Source organism: Triticum aestivum, chromosome 4D (genome assembly GCF_018294505.1).
Source record: "Triticum aestivum cultivar Chinese Spring chromosome 4D, IWGSC CS RefSeq v2.1, whole genome shotgun sequence".
NCBI classification, from domain to species: Eukaryota; Viridiplantae; Streptophyta; class Magnoliopsida; order Poales; family Poaceae; genus Triticum; species Triticum aestivum.
In genome coordinates, this window is record NC_057805.1 from 491,037,858 (window position 1) to 491,060,134 (window position 22,277).

General features: G+C 47.4%; 2 protein-coding genes and 1 long non-coding RNA gene across 3 annotated transcripts; all 3 read left to right on the forward strand.

The window, feature by feature from the left end:
* The first annotated feature begins 9,792 nt into the window (after positions 1 to 9,792).
* On the forward strand, positions 9,793 to 11,513 carry LOC123100531 (purple acid phosphatase 2). Its single transcript, XM_044522447.1, has 2 exons — positions 9,793 to 10,370; positions 10,479 to 11,513. Exons 1-2 carry the CDS (start codon positions 9,893 to 9,895, stop codon positions 11,366 to 11,368), a joined length of 1,368 nt encoding a protein of 455 aa, XP_044378382.1. The 5' UTR covers positions 9,793 to 9,892; the 3' UTR covers positions 11,369 to 11,513.
* A 4,507-nt stretch (positions 11,514 to 16,020) lies between these two features.
* LOC123097134 (uncharacterized) lies at positions 16,021 to 17,124 on the forward strand. The gene is made up of 5 exons (XM_044518888.1): positions 16,021 to 16,026; positions 16,110 to 16,243; positions 16,480 to 16,555; positions 16,631 to 16,935; positions 17,017 to 17,124. Exons 1-5 carry the CDS (start codon positions 16,021 to 16,023, stop codon positions 17,048 to 17,050), a joined length of 555 nt encoding a protein of 184 aa, XP_044374823.1. The 3' UTR covers positions 17,051 to 17,124.
* A 413-nt stretch (positions 17,125 to 17,537) lies between these two features.
* LOC123100532 (uncharacterized) lies at positions 17,538 to 18,015 on the forward strand. Its single transcript, XR_006448420.1, has 3 exons — positions 17,538 to 17,709; positions 17,793 to 17,868; positions 17,945 to 18,015. It is a non-coding gene; the product is annotated as an uncharacterized lncRNA (long non-coding RNA).
* Positions 18,016 to 22,277: the final 4,262 nt, after the last annotated feature.

A 22,277-nucleotide genomic window follows, 5' to 3' on the forward strand; every position in this document is an offset into this window, starting at 1 on the left:
GATTCAGGTGCGCCTGGTTGGTATGCTTATATGCCAGAAAAAGTTCTCTATCCTTCCATATGGTACCTAACCTTCTTCTTTCACGTCTTTCCACAGAGGGGAACAGCCGGTTGTGTGTCTCTGTCAGGGACTACTACTGTTACCGGCTACAGACGCGCCCTGCGATATTCAACCCCATACTACACGGAGCACGCCTGTTTCAGCAGTGGGGTGTCGACATGTTCATCAAGATTGAGGGATGTAGGCTGAAGTGGATCAGGGACCACCAGAGAGAGATACGTGCCGATCTATACCAAGGCCTTGTGGATAGCATCGCGGTTGGGGAGATGCGAGCGAGCGCTGTTGGGAAGAGGATCGTGCTGCCAGGGACGCATCAAGGAAGCAACCGAGACATGAAGCGGAGGCAGATGGACGCCATGGCACTGGCACAGACATATGGGAAGCCTGACATCTTTTTGACTATGACATGCAATCCTAGCTGGGAGGAGATACTGAATGAGCTGCTTCCTGGCCAGACACCCCAGGACCGACCAGATCTTGTCGCACGCGTGTTCAGGGCCAAGCTGGAGACCATGAAAGAGATGTTGTTCAAAAAGCACATCCTTGGTGTTGTGGTAGCGCATGTGTATGTCGTCGAGTTCCAGAAGAGGGGCCTCCCCCATGCACACTTCCTGCTGATCATGAATTCAAATTATAAACTCATGGTGCCAGAGCAGTATGACCGCGTCATATCTGCAGAGCTCCCGGACAGGCATAAGTATCCAGAGCTCTATGCCATGGTCGTGAAGCATATGATGCATGGCCCATGTGGCAATCTTAATCCCAAAAATGTGTGCATGCAAGACTTGAAGTGCAAGAGCAAGTACCCACGACCGTTCAACCAGAACACCTTACAGGGGAAGGATTCATACCCGGTTTATCGACGGCGGGACGATGGTCGTCAGGCTAAGGTCCATCATCAAATGCTGGATAACAGATGGGTCGTGCCTTACAACCCTTATCTGTTGCGGATGTTCAACTGCCAGTTAAATGTCGAGGTGTGCTCCAACATCAAGGCCGTCAAGTACCTTTACAAATATGTATACAAGGGTCACGATCAAGCTTCATTCAGCATTGACCAGCCTGACAGCAACGGGGTTGTAGACGAGATTAAAAGGTACGTTGATGCGAGATGGGTTACTCCACCGGAGGCGATGTGGAGGATATTCGGCTTCAACCTTTCTGAGAGTTTCCCGTCGGTCCTACAGTTGCCGCTTCATCTCCCTAATATGAATAGTGTCACGTTCAAAGCAGGAGAGGACCTGACCGATGTCGTCGCCCGTGATACTACATCTAAGTCAATGCTGACAGAGTATTTCCTCGCTAATCAGCAGCACGTGTGGGCTCGGGATATCCTGTACAAGGACTTTCCGGGAAGTTTCACATGGCAGAGACAGAAATACTGGAAGCGGAGAGAAAAGCAGCACCAAGTAGGTCGAATCGTGTCAGCCCATCCAGCCGAGGGGGAGCGGTACTTTCTGCGAGTGCTGCTTAACCACGTACCAGGCAAGACATCCTTCGAGGACCTGCGGACCGTGGACGGAGTGCTATGTGCTAGCTTCCGTGAGGCTGCCGAGAGATTGGGCCTCATTGAGGCCGACAACACACTTGACGAGTGTCTTACAGAGTCAACACAGTTTGCAATGCCAGCCTCACTCAGGAGGCTCTTTGCAACTATCTTGGTATTCTGCGAGCCAGGTGACGTGCGCGGTCTATGGGATAGGCACCTAGACGCGATGTCTGATGGCTACCGTCGAACTCACGCGTGCTCAAAGGCAGTGGAGCAGATGGTGTTGCTTGACATCAGGGGCATGCTACAGTCCATGGGCAAAGACATAGCATTGTTCCCTCTTCCGGGCATCGACGAGACCTATGACACTACTGGAGGTGAGGCCAGAGAAGTCACCGAGGAGTCCGCCATCAAGGTTGACGCGAACGACGCTGATTTGGCGTCCTCGCTAAACCCTGAGCAGAGGCTTGCATATGATGAGATACTGGCAGCAGTTGATGCTGGTGATGGTGGTGTATTCTTTGTCGATGGCCCGGGAGGCACCGGGAAGACCTTCCTATACAGGTCACTTCTCGCAAAGGTTCAAGGCGAGGGCAAGATCGCGCTAGCTACAGCGACGTCAGGCGTCGCGGCTTCCATCATGCCTGGAGGAAGGACAGCCCACTCGAGGTTCAAGATCCCACTCAACATTGAAGATAGGGGGTCGTGCAGCTTCACGAAGCAAAGTGGGACGGCCAAGCTCCTGCACATGTCTTCACTCATCCTATGGGACGAGGCCACCATGACGAAGCGGCAAGCGGTTGAGGCACTAGACAATAGCATGCGGGACATCATGGGACGACGGGACCGACCATTCGGGGGAAAGACAGTCGTGTTCGGTGGGGACTTCAGGCAGGTGCTTCCGGTCGTCAGGAAGGGGTCACGGGGTCAGATAATCGATGCGACCCTGCGGAGTTCGTACCTTTGGAACGGCATGCGCCAGCTAAGGCTCGTCACCAACATGAGGGCGCATAACGACCCGTGGTTCGCAGATTACTTGCTACGGGTAGGTAACGGGACCGAGGAAACTGACGAGGAAGGCAACATAAGGCTCCCCGAAGATATTTGTGTGCCGCCAACAGGAGACGGCACTGACCTAGAGAAGCTAATCGACCATGTATTTCCTGCTCTGGACGACAACATGGCTGATCCAAATTACATGACATCTCGAGCGATCCTCTCCACCAAGAACGACAACGTTGATAAGATAAATACGCGCATGATAGAGTGCTTCCAGGGCGAAGAGAAGATCTACCACAGTTTTGATAGTGCAGAGGATGATCCACACGGCTACTATGCCCCCGAATTCCTTAATAACCTGACTCCCAACGGGCTGCCTCCGTATGCACTCAAACTAAAGATAAATTGCCCTGTTATACTGTTGAGAAACATTGATCCAGCTAATGGGTTGTGTAACGGCACAAGGCTTGTGGTCCGGGGTTTTCAGAGGAACGCCATTGATGCAGAAATCGTGCTAGGACAACATGCTGGTAGGAGGGTGTTCCTTCCTCGGATACCTCTCTGCCCATCCGATGCCGATATATTCCCTTTCAAGTTCAAGAGGAAGCAGTTCCCTATTAGGCTCAGCTTTGCCATGACAATCAACAAGGCGCAAGGGCAGACCATCCCAATTGTGGGGGTGTACCTACCGGACCCGGTTTTCTCTCACTGTCAGCTCTACGTCGCATTGTCTAGAGCCACAACGAAGAGGAACATTAAGATTCTCGCCATCAAGGACAATGGCAAGGGTAAGGGCAAGGGTAAGGAAGAAAGCAAGAATTCAAAGAAGCGAAAAAGATCTGAGCCCTTATTAACGACCATGAAGAACATAGTGTACAAGGAAGTCCTTAGCACATGAAGTCACCGGATCAAATTATAGCAAGTCAAGGTGTATGTTCATTTCTGCATTACAACCACATAACTATTGTAGATTTTAATGCACACTAACCTGAGTTTGTTGCTGTGTAGTACTCAGGCATAGTCAGTCTTCAGAAACCATGAGTATTCCTTTCGCGACATCTACCCGTCCTGTACCTGTTTAAGCTGGAAATAACAAGAGACAGCGTGAAATTTCAAACAGATGCAGGAGGAAGATGTTTGGATAGTGACTTGCTAAAGAAGAACAAAAATACTAAGGTGTCGTATTTCTTTCTAATGCATATGTTCTTTAATATGGTCAAAACCTGTGGCATCTAATTTCATATATAGCAATATAAAAACTGGCTTGAATTTCAATTGCATAGAATCTCTTGTTAGAAATACATGGACAAGGAACTATGTATCTGATAATTAATGAAGAACCCAAGCTGAGTGAAGCCATCAGTGATCTCCTCATATCTCTACTATCTCAACTATTAAAGGATGAGTTTTTCTAGGCGACAGATACTTCGATATGAAGAAAAGGAACATAATATGTTGATCTGCTTTTTTCTATACCTCTGTGATAAGATTTAGCACGCAGCTGTCCTTAATTTCTAACACGTTCTTAAACATCAATTTCAGGCCTCAAAATTCAATGAAGAAGGTGATTCCAAAGTACCATGTACAGGAGTAGAAACATCAACCTTAAGCTATTTGCCAAAAGATGCAGACCAAGCTTTGCATTCGATTTTTACAAATGGTACATTAGTATGACTGTCACCATTGTAGAGTACTGACTTTTATGTCAGGTTACCTTGCATAAATCTGTATGATTCTGACATTGTGTTTGGCTTTGTTGAAATGCATTGTGGGTCTGTACAATTCGAAATTTGGTCAGGATTGGCAGATCGAATCTCCAGGAAGAGGAAGCTAGCCTCCTTGACCACAGTTCTTTGCCTGTTCTACTAAAACCAAGTTTTACTAATTCTGTCCCTAAAAAAACTATAATTTTGGGTACGCTAACAAATTTCATGTGGTTAGCCCTTTAAACGAGTTTATGGGAAACGGAATTGGCAGAAAGTCCGTATCCAATCCAAACAACCCCAAGAAAGGTTTAATCCTCATCTCACTAAATAAACAACCTTATCCTAACCGTATACCGATACTACACATCTAGCTAGCCTTATATATAGGAGAGATTCAATCAACCTTCAGTTTTTTGCTTCACCGGCGGTGCCAATCCAACAGACCTACCAATGCAGAACACGGAGGGAGAGAGGGGAGTCGACCGTGACAAGGTAAGATTCGTGAGCACCTTCATCCTGATGCACAGGGAGGGGAGCAGAGCTCGGTGGCGAAGAGAAGCCGTCGACGTCGTGGTGCACCACGGAATCCACTCCTGCTCGTACTCCGCCCATCCGGGCGAGCACGGCTTGCTGCAGGGTCTCCTCGGGCTGCACGGCGCGCGCCGGTCGCCGGGCGTTGCCAGCAGAAGATTCCGACCGGCGTGTCGGGGCAGGGGGCGCTGCGCGGTGGATGCCGCTGCCCAGACTGCGCGCGCGTCCGCGAGAGCCCTGCCCGGCGGATCTCGCCGGACACCAGGGAGTGATGGGAGTGGGTGTGGGATGCTCGCGAGGGCGCAACCAGGCCGTAAGAATGGTTCGGAGGCGGGGGGATGGGAGGTTGGGCCAGGGATTGGTTCCTCGCCTCGCACCGTCGCACGCCGCGCGGATGCGCCCCATGACGCGCCGGCGGCTGCACAGGGGAGCTGGGTAGGTGGTAGCTGAAGGGAAAAGGGCTAAGAGCATCTCCAGCCGCGCCCCAGCAAGGCCCCTCAGGCCATTTTTCGGCGCCGGCGCCAAAAAATTGGCCCAGTCGCGTCCCCAGGCGCCCTTTTTTCGCCGGCTCGGGCAGAAATTGGCGCCGGCGGACCCAACCCAAACCCGGCGCGCTGGGGGGCGCTCGGGGGCGCCGGGCGAATCGTTTTTGGCGTGAAAGCGCCGCGGGCCAGCCGCGTTAGCGACACCGCCCGCCTCGTCTTCTCCCAACGCCTCGGTTTCCCGCGGGGAATCAATGGCAAGGCTGCCGCCGGTCAGCTTTGCCATTGATTCCTCACGGGCGACGCGTTCACGGGGCGGCGCGCCGATGCCTCCCCTCCCTCGGACGCATACACACGGACGCGGCGCGGCTATTTATGGCCTCGCTCGCCTGTGATGAGTGCCACCTCTCCACCTCTCCCGAGCGCCGCCGCCGAGCTCTTCTCCCCCAGCCCTCCCTCTCCCGAGCGCCGCCGCCGATCTCTTCTCCCCCAGCCACTCCATCTGCCGAGCGCCGCCGCCGATCTCTTCTCCCCAGCCACTCCATCTCCCTGATGGCCGAGCGTTTCCCCGGAGATGAGGCGGCGGCCAACGGCTTCGGCCGCCGTTCGCTCCGCGAACAGGAGTCCTGGCTCCTGTTCCAGGCGAACATCCCGGCGCCGCCGGACATGCGCGCCAGGCCGACGGGCTGGAGGCTCAGCAATGGGGGAGTGCCCATTCCCCCGTTGCCCGACGCCGTGGCCAAACCATCCTACTTCGCCGACGAGGTCGAGATCGTGCGCGCCTCCCTCACCGACGCCGAGCTCTCCCTCCCCCAGTACGCCGCCGACAACCACGCGGCTTGGGCGGCGTACTTCGAGCGCCGCCAGCAGCAGCGGCTGGCGTCCACCAACGGGGCGTCGGTGGTCGGCGGCGTGAAGAACAGCGAGGGGCGCCACCTGTGGTGGGGCACCCCGGCCGCACACTTGAGGGCGTGCTGACGCACCTCGAGGGCGGCAACAACCCGCCGTTGGCGTACCCCCCGGCGAGGGCGGCCGCCCCGGCGCACCGCCGACGCGACGGGCAATGGGCGCCAAGGAGGATCGGCGCGTCCTCCTCCTCTTCCTCCTCCCGCTCCTCCTCCCACTCCTCCGGCACTCCGACGCTGCTTGGCGTCAAGGCCGAGCCCGCGGCGGAGACGCCGCTCGGTCGGCGCACTCGCAGCGCCGGCATCGTCATCAACGAGGGCGGCCGGCGGCCTCCTCGTCGGCTCCTCCTCCGCGCTTCGTCAAGCCAAAGACGGAGCCAGGGCTCGCGCCGGTGAAGACGGGGCCGGGGCTGGCGCCGGTGAAAACGGAGCACGGCGAGGTCGAGCTCGACGACGACGTGGCCCTTGAATGGGCACGCCAGGACTCCATCAAGATGGCGACGGAGCGCCAGCGCGCCGCCCTGCGGTGCTTCGAGCAGCGCCGCCGAGGCCGCGATGAAGGAGGAGTCGTCATCATCGACGACAGCGACGACGCGCCGCTGCCTCCACCAGCCGAAGCGTGCCCAGATGCAAGGTGTGCCGCACCATCAAGGGAGCTCCAACCTGTTTGAGTACGGGGATCACTGGGTATGTGGTTCGAGCCCTTAACGATTCATGCAATTTTCATTCTTATTGCTAGCTTTAATTACTAATTTACCCTGTTCCTCTCTTTCAGGCGCGACACAACAAGAAGGAGGTGCTGCCGCTGTACGACCTCTATGCCATGGCCAATAGTGCCCCGTACAAGAAGGCTAAGGCATTCTCGAAGGATGACCTCGATCATCCAGAGAGCTTCACCAACATCTCCTCCCACGACAAGCTTGTGAGGTACAGAGATAGGGGGAAGAAGATGAAAGGTGAGGAGTTCAACCTGAGCCAGAGTCCTTTTGATCCTGAGCTCGTGATGCTATCTGGTGATCAGAGGAGACATGGCTCAATAGCTATTGGGGATGGACTCATACGTTGTCCTAGAAGTCTCCCGGAGACCAAGAAGCGCCAGACGAAGTCTCTTCCCGAGATGAGGCCTCGACCACGGCCAATGGAGCTCGCTATCGAGGCTAGGGCCAAGGAGCTTGTTGCGGAGGCAAGCAGGAAGGCGGAGGAGAAGGTGAGGGAGATGGAGGAGAGGACGGCTATTCTGTTGGAGGCGGAGAGGAACCGGAACGACGCGGGTCACCGGGCCCTATACGAGCTCCTCGTGGTAAGTTTCTCCCGCATACTAGCCAAATCATGCACGTGATGTTCGTTTCATTACTAACTAATATGACTGACTCATGAAAACAAAATGTGCAGTCCGTGTGCGATAAAACCGGCCAGACCCCTCCGCCGATGCCCCAGATTGCTACAGCGGACACGGTGAGTTTCATTTGAATGGTCAATAGTTACTAGTATTCACATTTCAGTTGCATCATGCTAACTAAACATTGCAAATGATCTTTCGTGCAGCACGCCTCCCACAAAGGATCGACCGATCCTTCCCCGTCTCGCGGTGGCGCAACCCCGACCGGTCCTTCACCTCCCAGATTATGGTAAGTTTTCCCAAGTGTTTTGCTTAACAAATGCTTTGTTAGCTAGAAAATGGCATAACAACCTAGGATAGCTTAATAATGATCTATAGCTAGCTTAGCTAGTTCATTTATGACATAATTAGCTCACTTAGGTAAAAAAATGGCATAACAACCTAGGATAGCTCAATAATGATCTATAATTAGCTTAGCTACTTCATTTATGACATAATTAGCGCACTTAGGTCAAAAATGGCATAACAACCTAGGGTAGCTCAATAATGATCTATAATTAGCTTAGCTACTTTATTTTTGACATGAATAGCGCACTTAGGTAAAAAATGGCATAACAACCTAGGATAGCTCAATAATGATCTATAATTAGCTTAGCTACTTCATTTTTGACATAAATAACGCACTTAGGTAAAAAAGGCATAATAACCCTGGTTTAGCTTCAAACTATCATATAATTAGTTTATTGTCCTACCTTAGCTAAAAAATGGCATTTTTACCTACCTTAGTTAGAAGAAGAAGAAGAAGAAGAAGAAAAAAGATTCTTTTTCTTCTTCCTTCTTCTTCTTTTTCTTCTAGCTAGTCTTCTTCTTCTTCTAACTTCCATCTTTCCTAATTTGCAGATTTGCTTGAGATGAGGAAGCAGCTAGCATTGATGGAAACTTGTTGCAAACTTTTACTTGTGCTTGTGCTTCCTTTTTAATTATGGAAACTTGTTGCAAACTTGTTGGAAACTTGTATATATATGTTCATGTTGTTGGAAACGTGTATATGTTGTTGGAAACGTATTGTTGGTATGATTGTTGAAATTATGTTGAAATGTGTATATATATATGTGTGTGTGTGTGAAATTTTGTCAAATTGAATGAATTTAGGAAACAAGAGCTATACAGGCACTTTGCCGTCTGCTTTGCCGCCTGCCAATAGACGGCAAAGTGGCCACGTGGCAGCTACCTGTGCAACCTGGGGTGTAGGGGGGCTGGCCTATTTCGCAGATTTGCCGTCAGCTAGCGGACCACAAAGGCCTTTACAAAGCAGGCCGTTAACCATTTAACGGACCTGAACTGCCACGTGTGCCGTCCAGACTCTTTACCGTCGGTCAGCGGACGGCAAAGACCTTTGCTGCTTTGCCATCCGCCAGCGGACGGCAAAGAGGCCTTTGTTGTAGCCTATTCAGCCGGACCTTTTGTCGTCTGCTGGCTGACGGCAACGGTCTTTGCCTCCGCCATCCATGCCTTTGCTGTCAACCATGCCTGACGGCAAAGTGCCTGATTCCTGTAGTGCATCTCCCAACGGATAGATCCAGTAACCAAACGCTCCCCAGCCTCCGTCGGAGTGAGTAGCGACCACATATGATTAAAGCAGTGCCCCTAAAGATAACCTGCAAAATGTGGATATTTGTCTTCATGTTAAAAACCAAATCATTCCTGCAATTTCATATAGCCCATAATAAAGCACATACTCCTACACGGATATGTTTCGCTGTCTCTGCCTCTACTCCTTGTGAGTTGGATGATTTGAAACGAGAAACGTCCATGTAAAAATAAAATAAAAATGAGACCAACCCAAGGGCTAACCCTCGTTGGCATTTTTTATAGGAGAAACTCCGCGAACACCATGCGTCCGAGTCAGGACTCGAACTCGAGTGGGCTGGCAGCAACCTCAGCTGCCTAGCCAACGGGTCGACGCCCCATCCTCTGAATATAATTTTAGAAGAGTAATTATTCATGGTTGTAAGGTGTCGTTGTAACAAAAACTCCTTTCCCTCCTTAATTAATCAATAGATGAGACAAAGTTTATGCCTACGTTAAAAAAAAAGATGTTTATTAAAACGTAACAATTTTTCTTTCAAACACAGCAGTATTTCTAACGTGGCGAGCAGATAAGATTTTTTATATGCAGTTATTTTTAAGCTCTTTTTTTTATATGCGGTTGACAAGCTGAAACAAACAAACTGGATTCCACAATAAATCTCAATTAACAACACATATTTGCCGCTCGGGGGAGATCAGGGAGAGCATATTCTACAGGTGCGAATCAGCACGCCTATATATACATTAGGCGTTCGATCGATCCAGCGGTCGATTAGTAGAACGAACCCAACATGGAGCGTGTGCTCGCGGTGCTCTTCCTCCTGGCGGCGCACGCCGCCTCCGCGGCCGCCGGTGTGACGAGCCCGTACCGGCGGAGCCTGCAGATGCTCCCCGTCATGCCGCTCGACGCCGACGTGTTCCGGCAGCCGCCTGGCCACAATGCGCCGGAGCAGGTGCACATCACGCAGGGCGATCTGACCGGCCGCGCCATGACGGTATCCTGGGTCACCCCGGAGCACCCGGGCAGCAACGTCGTCCGCTACGGCCTCGCCGCCGACAACCTCAACCTCACGGCCGAGGGCACCGTCCAGCGCTACACCTGGGGCGGGACCTACCAGTCCCCCTACATCCACCACGCCACGCTCACCGGTCTCGACCACGCCACCGTCTACCACTACGCCGTCGGCTACGGCTACACCGTGAGGTCCTTCTCCTTCAAAACCCCGGCAAAGCCCGGCCCCGACGCGCCCATCAAGTTCGGCCTCATCGGTACGTATCATCATCAAGTTATGGTTCTTTCTTTCTTGGTGCAGTGCAACTAGTAGATCGATTAATGTTTGTGAGTGGTACGTACGTACGTGCAACGCATGCATGCAGGTGACCTCGGCCAGACGTTCCACTCAAACGACACGGTGGCCCACTACGAGGCCAACGGCGGCGACGCCGTGCTCTTCATCGGCGACCTGTGCTACGCCGACAACCACCCGGGCCACGACAACCGCCGTTGGGACACGTGGGCGCGCTTCGTGGAGCGCAGCGTCGCGTACCAGCCCTGGATCTGGACCGCCGGCAACCACGAGATCGACTACGCGCCGGAGATCGGCGAGACGGTGCCGTTCAAGCCGTTCACGCACCGCTACCCCACCCCTTTCCGCGCGTCCAACAGCACCGGGCACCTCTGGTACTCGGTGAAGATGGCGTCGGCGCACGTCATCATGCTCTCCTCCTACTCTGCCTACGGCAAGTACACGCCGCAGTGGACGTGGCTGCAGGACGAGCTCCGCCGCGTCGACCGCAAGACGACCCCCTGGCTCATCGTCTGCGTGCACTCGCCCTGGTACAACACCAACGACTACCACTACATGGAGGGCGAGACGATGCGCGTCCAGTTCGAGCGCTGGCTCGTCGACGCCAAGGCCGACCTCGTCCTCGCCGGCCACGTCCACTCCTACGAGCGCACCCACCGCGTCTCCAACGTCGCCTACGACATCGCCAACGGCAAGGCCACGCCGCAGTTCAACGCCTCCGCGCCCGTCTACGTCAACATCGGCGACGGCGGCAACACCGAGGGGCTCGCCAACAGCTTCCGCTCGCCGCAGCCGGACTACTCCGCCTTCAGGGAGGCCAGCTACGGCCACGCCACGCTGGACATCAAGAACAGGACCCACGCCTACTACGAGTGGCACCGCAACCAGGACGGCGTCAAGGTCGTCGCCGACAAGGCCTGGTTCACAAACAGATACTACATGCCAACCCACACCAACTAGATTTTAGATACCTACCTTAATTGGTCGATTATTAGTAGTGTAGCTGTTGAGAAATTAATTAGCAACAAACGTGTATTCGTCCCTTAGGTTTTTTTATTACTATATGTTACATTAGTTAGGAGAAATTAAAGAGAGGTTCTCAAGATGGTAAGGTATACGTGGATGATCAATTTTGCATACTTAGTATTTTGGTTTTCAATAATCTGTTGACCAAAGCTACCTTGAGTAACCGTAGTGGATGATCAATCTGTTGACCAAAGCTACCTTGAGTAACCGTAATGTATGCATGCATCTATTTCACCGGAAGATCTTCACCAAACACGACCGATAGCTTGGGTAAAGATCATCGGATGGCAAGTTTCAGTTTGTTTTAGGTTTTTTTTTTCTTTTCAGATGACAACTTTAGTTGTAAAAATATTAGGACCGGAGTGCTTCGTGTACACTTGGGATTAGAAAAGTGTCTCTCTGGAACACACCTAAACAGGGATTTGCCGGCGGGCCCTTGGGTGGTGATTGGCGACTTGAACCTACTAAAAGAGCAACAATGCCATCAACCAGCATACTCGCTTCTGTGCAAAGCTGAACGCCCTCGAGCTAAAGGAGATGTACTTGAATGGAATGAGATATACATAGTCGACCGAGCCTGAGCGGCCGACGTTGGAAAAATAGATCATGTGTCCTGCACAAATTCTTGGGAGGAGGCGCACCCCTCTTCCTTCCGGCGGTGCTTGGATCGGCGGTCTCCGACCATTGTCCATTGCTTCTCAACCTAACCTGGATTTGAGCAAAACGAGCGGAGATTCAGATTTGAAGCCTTTTGGACAAAGGCGGATGGCTTCTTTCCCATAGTGGAAGAGGCGTGGAGCTCGGTCCCTCTAAGGGGAACCTGTTCGTGGTTTTGGATCAAAAACTAAGGGATACTGACCGGTGGATAGGAAACGTAAAACTAGAAATTTTGATAGCTCTCAAGGTGATTTCATGTCTGGATAGTGCTATGGACAAAAGTCCATTATCTCGCAAGGAGTTCCAGCTAAGCTGTTGAGATGCAAGCTGCTTGGGTTGTGCTCTCTCGAGCGTTGTGTTGCAAGGCAGAGGTCGCGACTGCTATACCTACGGGATGGGGACGCCAATACAAAGTTTTTAGGCAGCATGCACGGCGCCGATAGAGAAAAAAAAGTGATCACGGCATTGAGGCACAAGGATGAGATTCTCACAGGGCACGAAGAAATTGCTACTAAGCTTTGTGCGGCCAGGCACCGGAGCGTGTTTACACTATGGACTTGGGAGTCTTGGACATCCCCGTCATTGACCTATCTCACCTTGAGATGCCTTTATCGGTGGATGAAGTGGAGAAAGTGATCAAGGCCATGCCGAAAGATAAGGCACAAGGACCGAATGGCTTTACTGGACATTTTGATTCTTCTTGCTAGTACACAATCAAGCCGGATTTCTTGAGAGCCTTGGAGGCGTTCTATCTCGGGGACATAAGTGGGCTGCTGGCAATTGACAAGGCGATAGTTTCACTGCTGCCCAAAATTGATGTTGCATATTTGAAGGATTTTCGACCGGTGAGTTTGGTATATACATGGTGCGATTAGGATCTTCAATGAGATACTATTTGAGAGACTTGGACCAGATCTTCCTAAGCTTATGGGAGTGCACCAAAGAGCATTCGTTATTGGAAGGTCAGTGCATCGCCCGCCATCTACATGCACTATCACTACTAGAAAAAGGGCCTAATGTGAAGCACATTAGTCCCGGTTTGCAACTGAACCGGCACTAATGTGACCGTTAGTGCCGGTTCCAACGGCTAGGCGGTCGGCGCTCATTAGTACCGGTTCGTGGCGAACCTTTAGTACCGGTTCATGCCACCAACCGGTACTAACGAGGCAGTGGTTGGCTGTTGTCAGGCTGTGGCCCGACCACCCCCTTTAGTACCGTCTCGTGGCATGAACCGGTACTAAAGAGGTTGTGGCAGGCTGTTTTTAGTCCCACCTCGCTCCCCTAACAGGGTTTTTACCACCTTAGTGAGAGCGGTGAGGAGGGAACCGGCTCCTCTACCGTGCCCGCTTGGCACGGCAGGGTGCCGTGCCTTCTTACGACCCTAGCAAAGCAATGGTCTAGCCCAGGAAACTACTAAAAGCCCATATCAGCAGCCCAGCAGCTCACCTGATGCCCGTTGATTAACAACATGGTTCTCAATTTTTTTTACTGATTAACAATATTAGTCTTCTATAAAAAAAATTAACAGCATTAGTCCACGGCTGCATGTTCTCATGGCGTTCTTTATTTGTCAAAATTTCGGTCGATTTAAATTTGGTTAAGTATATAAGTCGACTGTTGTCTGCATGTTGTTTCTCAACTTTTTTGTCTTTTCTGGATTTATAGTTTCTAATACATGAATATATTTGCTAAATTTTCAAAATATGTAAATGTAGGAAATGGTACTGTTGCCCGCTCGAAGCAAAATACAAATATATTTTTAAAAAAAATTGCTCTCCGTAATGGTAAGTTAGTTTTTCTATGGGGGAAATCGTTTCTTTTTGGGTTTGGGAAATAGTTAATTAGGTGACATGTGCAGGCGTGTGATGCATCAGATTTTTTTAGTTTTTTTTGAGAAATCTCGCCAGTCTTTTTATTCAAGCAAAATGTTCATGGGCCGGTACAATGTTCAGGTCATGAGGCATGCCTAACCAGACATGTCGACCTACTGAAAGACCGCTAGCAAACTGCGAGATCATGGGCCTCGAAGTTAAAATTCATACGTTCGAAAACAAAATTACAAGAAAGAAAGAGGCTCTTCCGAGCTGTTATTTCATGTAGCATCGCTGCATGTGGCCCTCTGCTTCCTCTGCTGATATCCTGCACCACGGCTTGACAGTCATTTGCAATGTGCACCCGCTGAATGTTCAGGTCTTCAGCCAACGCCATCGCCTCCCGGCATGCATATGCTTCAAGGATTGTAGGGTCAGACATACCTCGAAAAACGACGGCCAAAGAACCCAGGTATTCTCCAGCATGGTCACGACATATCGCAGCGGCCATAGATTTTTTTTAGTTGAACGTGATGCATCCGGTGAACAGTTGGGCTGGTTAGATAAACTTTCACCAAGGAGTCTGGCCTTTCTGGCCCATATCAATGTGTAAGGTGCGGGGTAAGAAGGCACGGCACCCTGCCGTGCCCAGCAGGCACGGTAGAGGAGCCGGTTCCGGTGAGGAGAGAGTGAGACTGAGAGTCACAGCTGCACTTCCTTGGTTCCTAAATACGAAGTATATATATATTTTTTAGAGATTTTAATAAAAGACTACATACAGATATATAAGACATACTTTAGAGTGTAGAATCACTCATTTCGCTTCGTATGTAGTCGATGTTTGAACCGAGGTATTTAAGAACGGAAGGAGTAGAACCAAGGTATTTAGACAGTCTGTCACTGCTATCAAATTTCTTAGATGTCTGTCTTTTTAATCTTTTATTTTGCATGTTGCATATGAATTATTATACTATTCCTGAAAAAAATATGGCAGAACTATATTTAATTCATATATTTCTATATATATTTCACTTTGCAGAATGTGCCACTGACAGATATGGATATTGTTAACCATGAAAAAGAACCTATCAACAAGATCGATGTGCAGATAGAAATAATAGCAAATTCGCGTCATAACAAACCAAGAAGAGCAAATACAAATATTACACCACAAGGTATTTACTTTCACAGTGATTATCAACCTTGTCATTTCATTGGCCTTTTTTATATGTAACTAATTTGGCTTCATGTTGTCCCATGACAGATTATATTTGCACAGCGAACGATATTTCCATTATTAAATCAATCATGTCCTTACATGAAAAAACGAAGTTGGTGCACATCAATGATGCATTATTAACGAACGCTGAGATGAGATGCCTTACGCATGATGATGTGTTTTTGCATGATGATGTAAGTCAAACCACACAAACTCTCGTAATTAAACATCAGTGTCTCAAAATTTAAATGTATTACTCCCTCCATTCCACAATGTAGTGCTTCCTCTATCTCCGTGCTTCAACTTTGACCGTAAATTTAACTACCAAGACCGATTGCGGCGGGAGCAAAAATTATATCAGTGAATTCGTATTCGAAAGAAGTTTTTAATTATGTAATTTTTTCACCCGCCGCAGTCGGTCTCGTTCGTTAAATTTATGGTCAAAGTTCGACCTCGAGAAGCGCGGGCGCACTATATTTTGGAATGGATGGAGTATATCTTTGAAATTATAGGTAATAAATGCATACATATACTGCATAAGTGCCCGGGAGCATCTGCAAAATAGAGCGGATGGAAAGGTACACATAGCAAGCACGTTTGTGTCTTCCCTGTTTAAGAAAGATAAGATAGACCCGGCAACACATCGCCACATTGTAAAACGAGTGAATACTTTTCTGGAGCATGACATGGTCAGTCTTAACTCACTACACTTATAATATAATGAAGCACATCTTTTTACCTGAAAGTGGTTACGTGTTATATAATATTTATTACTTCAGGTATTCCTTCCAATTAACATCAGAAAATGCCACTGGTATCTATCAGTAATCAATGCGAAGAAACGAGAGATACAGGTACTGGACTCGCTTGGAGTTGGAATGGGCCGCAGTGACCTCACTATGACGGTAAATGTCTGCTTATTGTGTTTTCCTCTATACATTACATTCTCTTTGCTCTAATATGTAGTGACAATTTTTCCATTTAATAGTTACAAGGACTTGACAAGCATCTAAAAATCGCATGTGATATGCCGGAGTTTAAGAGAGGTGATAGGTGGCAGGACCTCGATATTATGAATTGGACAGTCATAGACAAGTTCCAAGAGCCAATCCAAACAGATAGGTATGATGAACACATCTCATAATCTGAACTGAATTATAGAGAAATTTATGATAGAATAGTAAGTCTTGTGAAAACATTATTGATGCAAAAATATGGTCTTATTTGTTAGCCGAAACATTGAGGTAATAGATATACATTGGACAATAAATGGAGACATGTACAATGAACATTATTACTTGTTTAAATACTTTATTTATATTGAGATGAAAGCCTAAAGAAATATTTTGATATTGTAGCGCGTCATGTGGATTGTTTATGTTAAATTGTATGGAGTATTGGACTGGAGATATTTTGTCTGATAATTTCACTCAGGTATCTCTTTTTTCTTAATAGCAGATTTCATCTCAATGGCGCTTTTTAACAAAAATTTTTAATTACTATATGTAGGAGGACATGAAAGAATTTCGACGAAAATTAGCTGTCATATTGTTGGAGACAGAACTTAATAAGTTAAAAGGAAGTCCAATATATTATCGGACTGACAATGAAGAAAATGTATCTGACAATGAAGAAAATGTATCTGATTCTGATGTTGAGTTTCTGGAGGACCGAAAGCGTAAGCGGCAAGATTCACATGATGGAGCCGAAGACAAAAGCCCCCTTCGGAACCCCATCATGGCCGCGGACCCGCAAGATTTAGTTGATGAACTATGCAACCACATCATGTCAATTAATGATGCTACTTCCTTGGAGTAAGGAGCATGTCTAAGAAGTATAAAGTTTCAATATACACTATTACAATGTTACAATTATTAACTGTTATCTACAGGAAGGAGTGGGTGCGAAGTTCTAAACCCCATCCGATAGGATTAAGTCTTAGAAGGATCCAAGGTATACTCCGCAGGGACCAGCCGTTGGACATTGATTGTTTCAACATGGCTATACGTATACTTGCAAGTGACGAGGCCTTACTGACAAGAGATCCTCCCGTGCGCTTTATGGATCTACAATTTTGTGTAAGTTACTGCACATCACAAATTATTATTATCATTGTCACCATCATGTTCCTTAACCATTTTTACCCAGACGGCCGTGATTGAAGCTGCCCTCGCTTCCGCACGAAATTTAGATTCGCGGGTACAGCCAGATATTCAGGCGCTAGCATCATTGCTTCGTAGCTCGACTGAGATAGACCACACCATCTCATCATGCAATTGGGTAAGTTTGGTCTATTTTATATGGTAGTCGTGATTAACATTTATTCTAAATGAGTGTTACTTGTAGATATTGCTTCCTCATGCATTCCTCGGCCACTTCATCTTGTTCGCAATCGACAAACATGCCTGTCAAGTATCTATTTTGGACCCACTTATTCCGTCCTTATCTTCAGAGAGATATGCATTAAAATTTCAGAGGGTTGCATTCTACCTGAATGATGCACTCGAATTAGCACAACCGGGTTGGAAGTCTGATACATTTTTCTGGCCACGTAAATCACCAATTGATGTTCCGACGAGCGTAGACCGGTAAGTTACTCTGAAAATCAATATGCACATTTTATATTTATTGTCATAACCTCCCAAGATAATGATAGTGTATTCATCTACAGGGATGAATCTGGTTATTTTGTTTTCAATTTTATGCTCTCATGGCATGGTAACAAATTTGTTCGTCCAATTTGCACGGTGGGTATTCTATATTACACGTTCATAAAAAGTTTGAAGCGAAATTGCATGCTAACATCATACATTGCACATGCAGGATGGTTATCAGTTGAGAAAGAATTTGTTGATACACTTGCTCGAGTATCATGCGAATGAAGCTGAAGACAACATCCCGTATGATGTACGAGAAATTCTCAAGTGCCTCAAGTAGGAAGTTAATAAGAGATAATAAACTGGACTTGATCTCTACGCATCGGTAGTCAGACTATAGTTTCTTTTTATCAGAATTTATTTGTTCATCTCCATGGATTTGTTTTCCGTATTTGCCATATGTTGTGGCTATTTATTTATAAGCTTTTGCGATGCAATATGTATTGGAGGGGGAAAAAGTTAAGCTTCGTCTGAAATAGATGCACTCATTATCTTATTTTCAATTTTATGCTCTCTGGGATGGTAACAAATATATGCAAAGGCATGTAAATTTTTTTCCCTCTGTTATAAAATCTCGGTCGGTATCTACCGACACAATATTTACTCTTTGAAAAAAAAAGTCTTGGGCAATATGCACTTAGCCTACGAATCGCCCGCAAAATGCAAAGGAAAAACGAAACAGCTTCACGCACGATACTTGTGCCCGACCTGTGCACGACAAGCATATCCAGTGACTACTGCTGTTCTCAGTCGTGTAAGCATGTGCGGCTGGATTCCATCGTCGTCTAGTTATCGTGTAATTTTTGTCGTGTGTATAGCACCTCTCAAGGAAAAAAAGACTCGGCCTGCGAACCGATTAAAAAAAGTGGAACTGTTTCCTCCCCCGGACGAGAGACCAAGCCCGTCCGCCGCCGCATGGCGATACGCGTCCCGGTCCGCCGCGGCACCTCTTTCCCCGCCCACCCCCTCTAACCCCCCCCCCCCCCCCCCCCCCCCCCCCCGAGCTCGTCGATGGTGGAGCTATGGCAGTTATCTCCCCACCCCGCATGATAAAAAGGTGCAAACCTCCCTTGTCTTGAGTTCTCCCTCATTCTCTCTTCCTTTTTACTCATCGGGCCACCGCTGCCGTCTTCACCTCGCGCCGGCATCAGCAGCGGCAGTGAAGCGGACGACGGCTTCGTGCCTGCCCTCGGTGCGTGGTGAAGGGGCGGTGGCGGTCGACGTGATTCGGCTGGGTGCGCACGACACCGCGTGTGGCGCTGCTCCAACTCGCGGTGCGTGGACCAGGCCAGACTCGCCGCATTCCGGTCACGACGCGCATCCAGCTCTGCTGCAACTGTCGCTTTTTATCATCCGCGGTCACCTGCGACATTCCACATACAGGTCAGGTCTGAACAGAGAAGTTACCTGCCACACAACAAGGTAACATACATTCCCGCCAATCAGTTTCTTTGGATGTAATGGAAACAAATAATGCATGAGAGAGATATGGAGCTCAGCTCTTTCCTTTAGCAATCTATGCTTCTCCCAGTAAATCCTTGCATCTTAGAGGCTTGAACCAACGTTGCTTCATTTCTTGATAGCAGTTTTCTTTTAAATATTGTACTACCTGAATGCCCGTGGTTTAGTCGTTATATTCATACTATGCATACATAAATTCAGCCATTAAAAAAATTAATCTGAGAGCCAGCATGTGCATACCTTAACAATTATTCATTGATTCTTCCCGCTAAGCTTTATTAGCTGCAAGTGAAATGGTGGGAGAGCACTCGTCGCCATGGCCGAATCTAGCGACAAAAGAACAATTTTCACTTCTCAAAGAGCAATTTTCACTTCTCAAAGATGTTCTTTTACTTTGGCAGCTGCAGGCCACATATATATTAGTAGTCCTGTTGTACAACTTTGATGAATTTTCCTTTTCCAAGTTATTGTTGGTCCAGTTATTGGCCTCTCTAAAAACATTTGTTTTCACATGTCCTTTGCTCCCAGGAAATCTGGTTCAAGCTCTACTGTTGTTTTATAGAAGGAAGTTGGAGGCGACATTCGAAAATCCAGCAGGTTCTTCTTCTGGGTATGAAAAAAAATGACTATAGATTTCGTGGTCTGCCATTGCTTTTCTATTTCTTTGTGTTCTTATTGTATCGGATGGCATGATTGACATCTATTTCAAAAAGTCCATATACTTCAGCAATTGACAGATTTTGCTATCATACAAGTCAATAACAATAGGCATCGATTGCAAACTTTAGAGGTACTATGCATGTGTGTTAGAATTTTATTGATTTGTATCTATCCTTATTGCCACTCTGTTGCTTCCAAATTTAAATGTGACATATTTTGTTAAACTGTATTAGATGGCGCCAATTAATCTTAGACGTCAGCGGACATTTGCAAACTTCACAAAAAACCAGTTGAGCCTAGGTAAGTTTAACATGCTTTCTCATATTTGAAAGAAAAGGAAAACCCTGTTAGCTAATTTAAGCTATTTGTTATAGATTCATAGACTTCGACGACATCGAATATTCTGATACATTCAGAACTTGTAGCATCTGCGTGAGGGTAGATGTCAAATTCCCGGTTAATCCGAGTGGTGATAAGCTTCACTTCATTCTTATGGAAAAAACTCTAAGTCTCAAGCATGTTAGATTGCTAAAATAGACATTTGTTTTATCATCATCTAACATTTCCTAAAACAATTCTAAGGGTGCCAAAATCGAGGCTATAGTTGCCGGAAAAGATTTAGTGAATAGATTCAATATTACATTGCACATGGGTCGTAAGTACATCATTCATGGTGTTACTATGCGGCCTAACTTTGAAGAACTGGAGTGTAGATACATTCAACACACATATGAGTGTTCCTTCAGCGCAAGGACATTTGTTGAGTCTCTCTCACTTCAATTTCCAACATATCCCAAGCATTTGATGCCGTTCCAAGAAGTTCAGAGGTGTCCAAGAAACACTTTCGTAGGTATGCATTCAAGCATATAATACTTACTAACATAGAGATAATCTTGGTATATAATTTTGACTAATGATAATTGACACAGACATAATTGGCATAGTCGTTCATTATGATGGACATGAACGCATTGGGGATACCCAGGTGCTGAAATATATAGAGAGGTCACCTTCATGGATATGTGGTATGTGTAGTTGGTACATAATAGTTCCAACTCTTTTATACCGAATAATCGAAATTAGTTCAAAAAGTCCTTGACATGGTTACCATTTAAAAAAATTCCACATTGTAGGGGCAAACTTATAGTTGTTGGGATTTGGGGTGGCAACTTGATTCAGAACTCATATAGGTGGTCAACAACTGAAGGCAATAAATCTATTGTCCTTGCCACTATGCTTCGTAAGGATTGCAAATACGGTAATTGAAGCATCTATACCAATACATGTATTGCATATTCTAAGGAAGTGTATTGTTATGTCAACCTAAATATTTTTTTATCTTGGCAATAGGAAATCTGGAAACTTCAAATTACACCACCCTTGCATTCAACCCGGATCATACTGCAGCACGTGCACTTGATGGTGAGTAGTTATGACTTAATATCAACTAAAAATCAATTACTTATGATTGTTATTAACATATGTAGACAAATTTTAAATATTATTAAATGCAACATTTATAATATATATTTTTGCAGATATTCGCCAGAAAATAATAGGTGGGTTGATTGATATGAAGTTTGTTCAGCAATTTATTGAGTGGAGGTGGGCTTTCCTAGCACGCGAGTTGTCTACAAAGGATCCCCGAGACAGGATGTATACAAAGAAAGCTCGGCGCATGTAGTAGAGATAGTAGACATTGGTTATGCCTATTACGCATGATTGTGTGTTTCAATTTGTGAGTGTAGTTATCACGTACTTGGTTTGTATGTACTATGTAGGTGACTGTTTCGTCATATTTGTTTGTGTCTATGGTGTTTTAAGGGATGTGCTAATTTCACGGATGATTTAGTTATTATCTACATTTAAATACAAGTTTGTCCATGTTCATAGATTTTGAATTACCTATGACATTGTTTTTTTGTCAAAATATATTCTATAAAAAGCACTCATTTAAAATATCCAAGTCCATGCTATCACTTTGTCGAGTAATCTTTTCACATCATATACTTCATATTTTGTGTGTCTATGGCAACGCACGGGCATTCAACTAGTGACGTATACATGGTGGATCTGCCCAAAAAGAATAACGGCGATGACAAGGAAAGCCCAGCGAAGGAGGACCCTCCTAAGGCACAACCAAAGCACCGGCGTCAGCGGCGCCGCTCTAAATCGCGCCGCAGCAGAGATAGCAACACCGGCACAGGAAATGACAACACTCCGGATGGTGCTGAAGACACAGAGGAACTCGATGAACAAGCTGTCGGACGAGACAATCGGGAAGATGGGCAAGTCAGCCCCGACGAACAGACATGGAAGAAGACTCGTAGGACGGTAGTTACCATCCGCTCTCCGAGGAGGAGGCGAGCCTCGGCAAC

Excerpts from the sequence above, each read along its gene's own strand:
- LOC123097134 (XM_044518888.1), top strand. Across the intron at positions 16,244-16,479 it reads GAGCCAATCCAAACAGATAG|CGCGTCATGTGGATTGTTTA; the intron begins GTATGATGAACA and ends TTGATATTGTAG. Across the intron at positions 16,556-16,630 it reads TGTCTGATAATTTCACTCAG|GAGGACATGAAAGAATTTCG; the intron begins GTATCTCTTTTT and ends TACTATATGTAG.
- LOC123100531 (XM_044522447.1), top strand. The coding sequence starts at position 9,893 with ATGGAGCGTGTGCTCGCGGTGCTCTTCCTCCTGGCGGCGCACGCCGCC. Across the intron at positions 10,371-10,478 it reads CATCAAGTTCGGCCTCATCG|GTGACCTCGGCCAGACGTTC; the intron begins GTACGTATCATC and ends GCATGCATGCAG.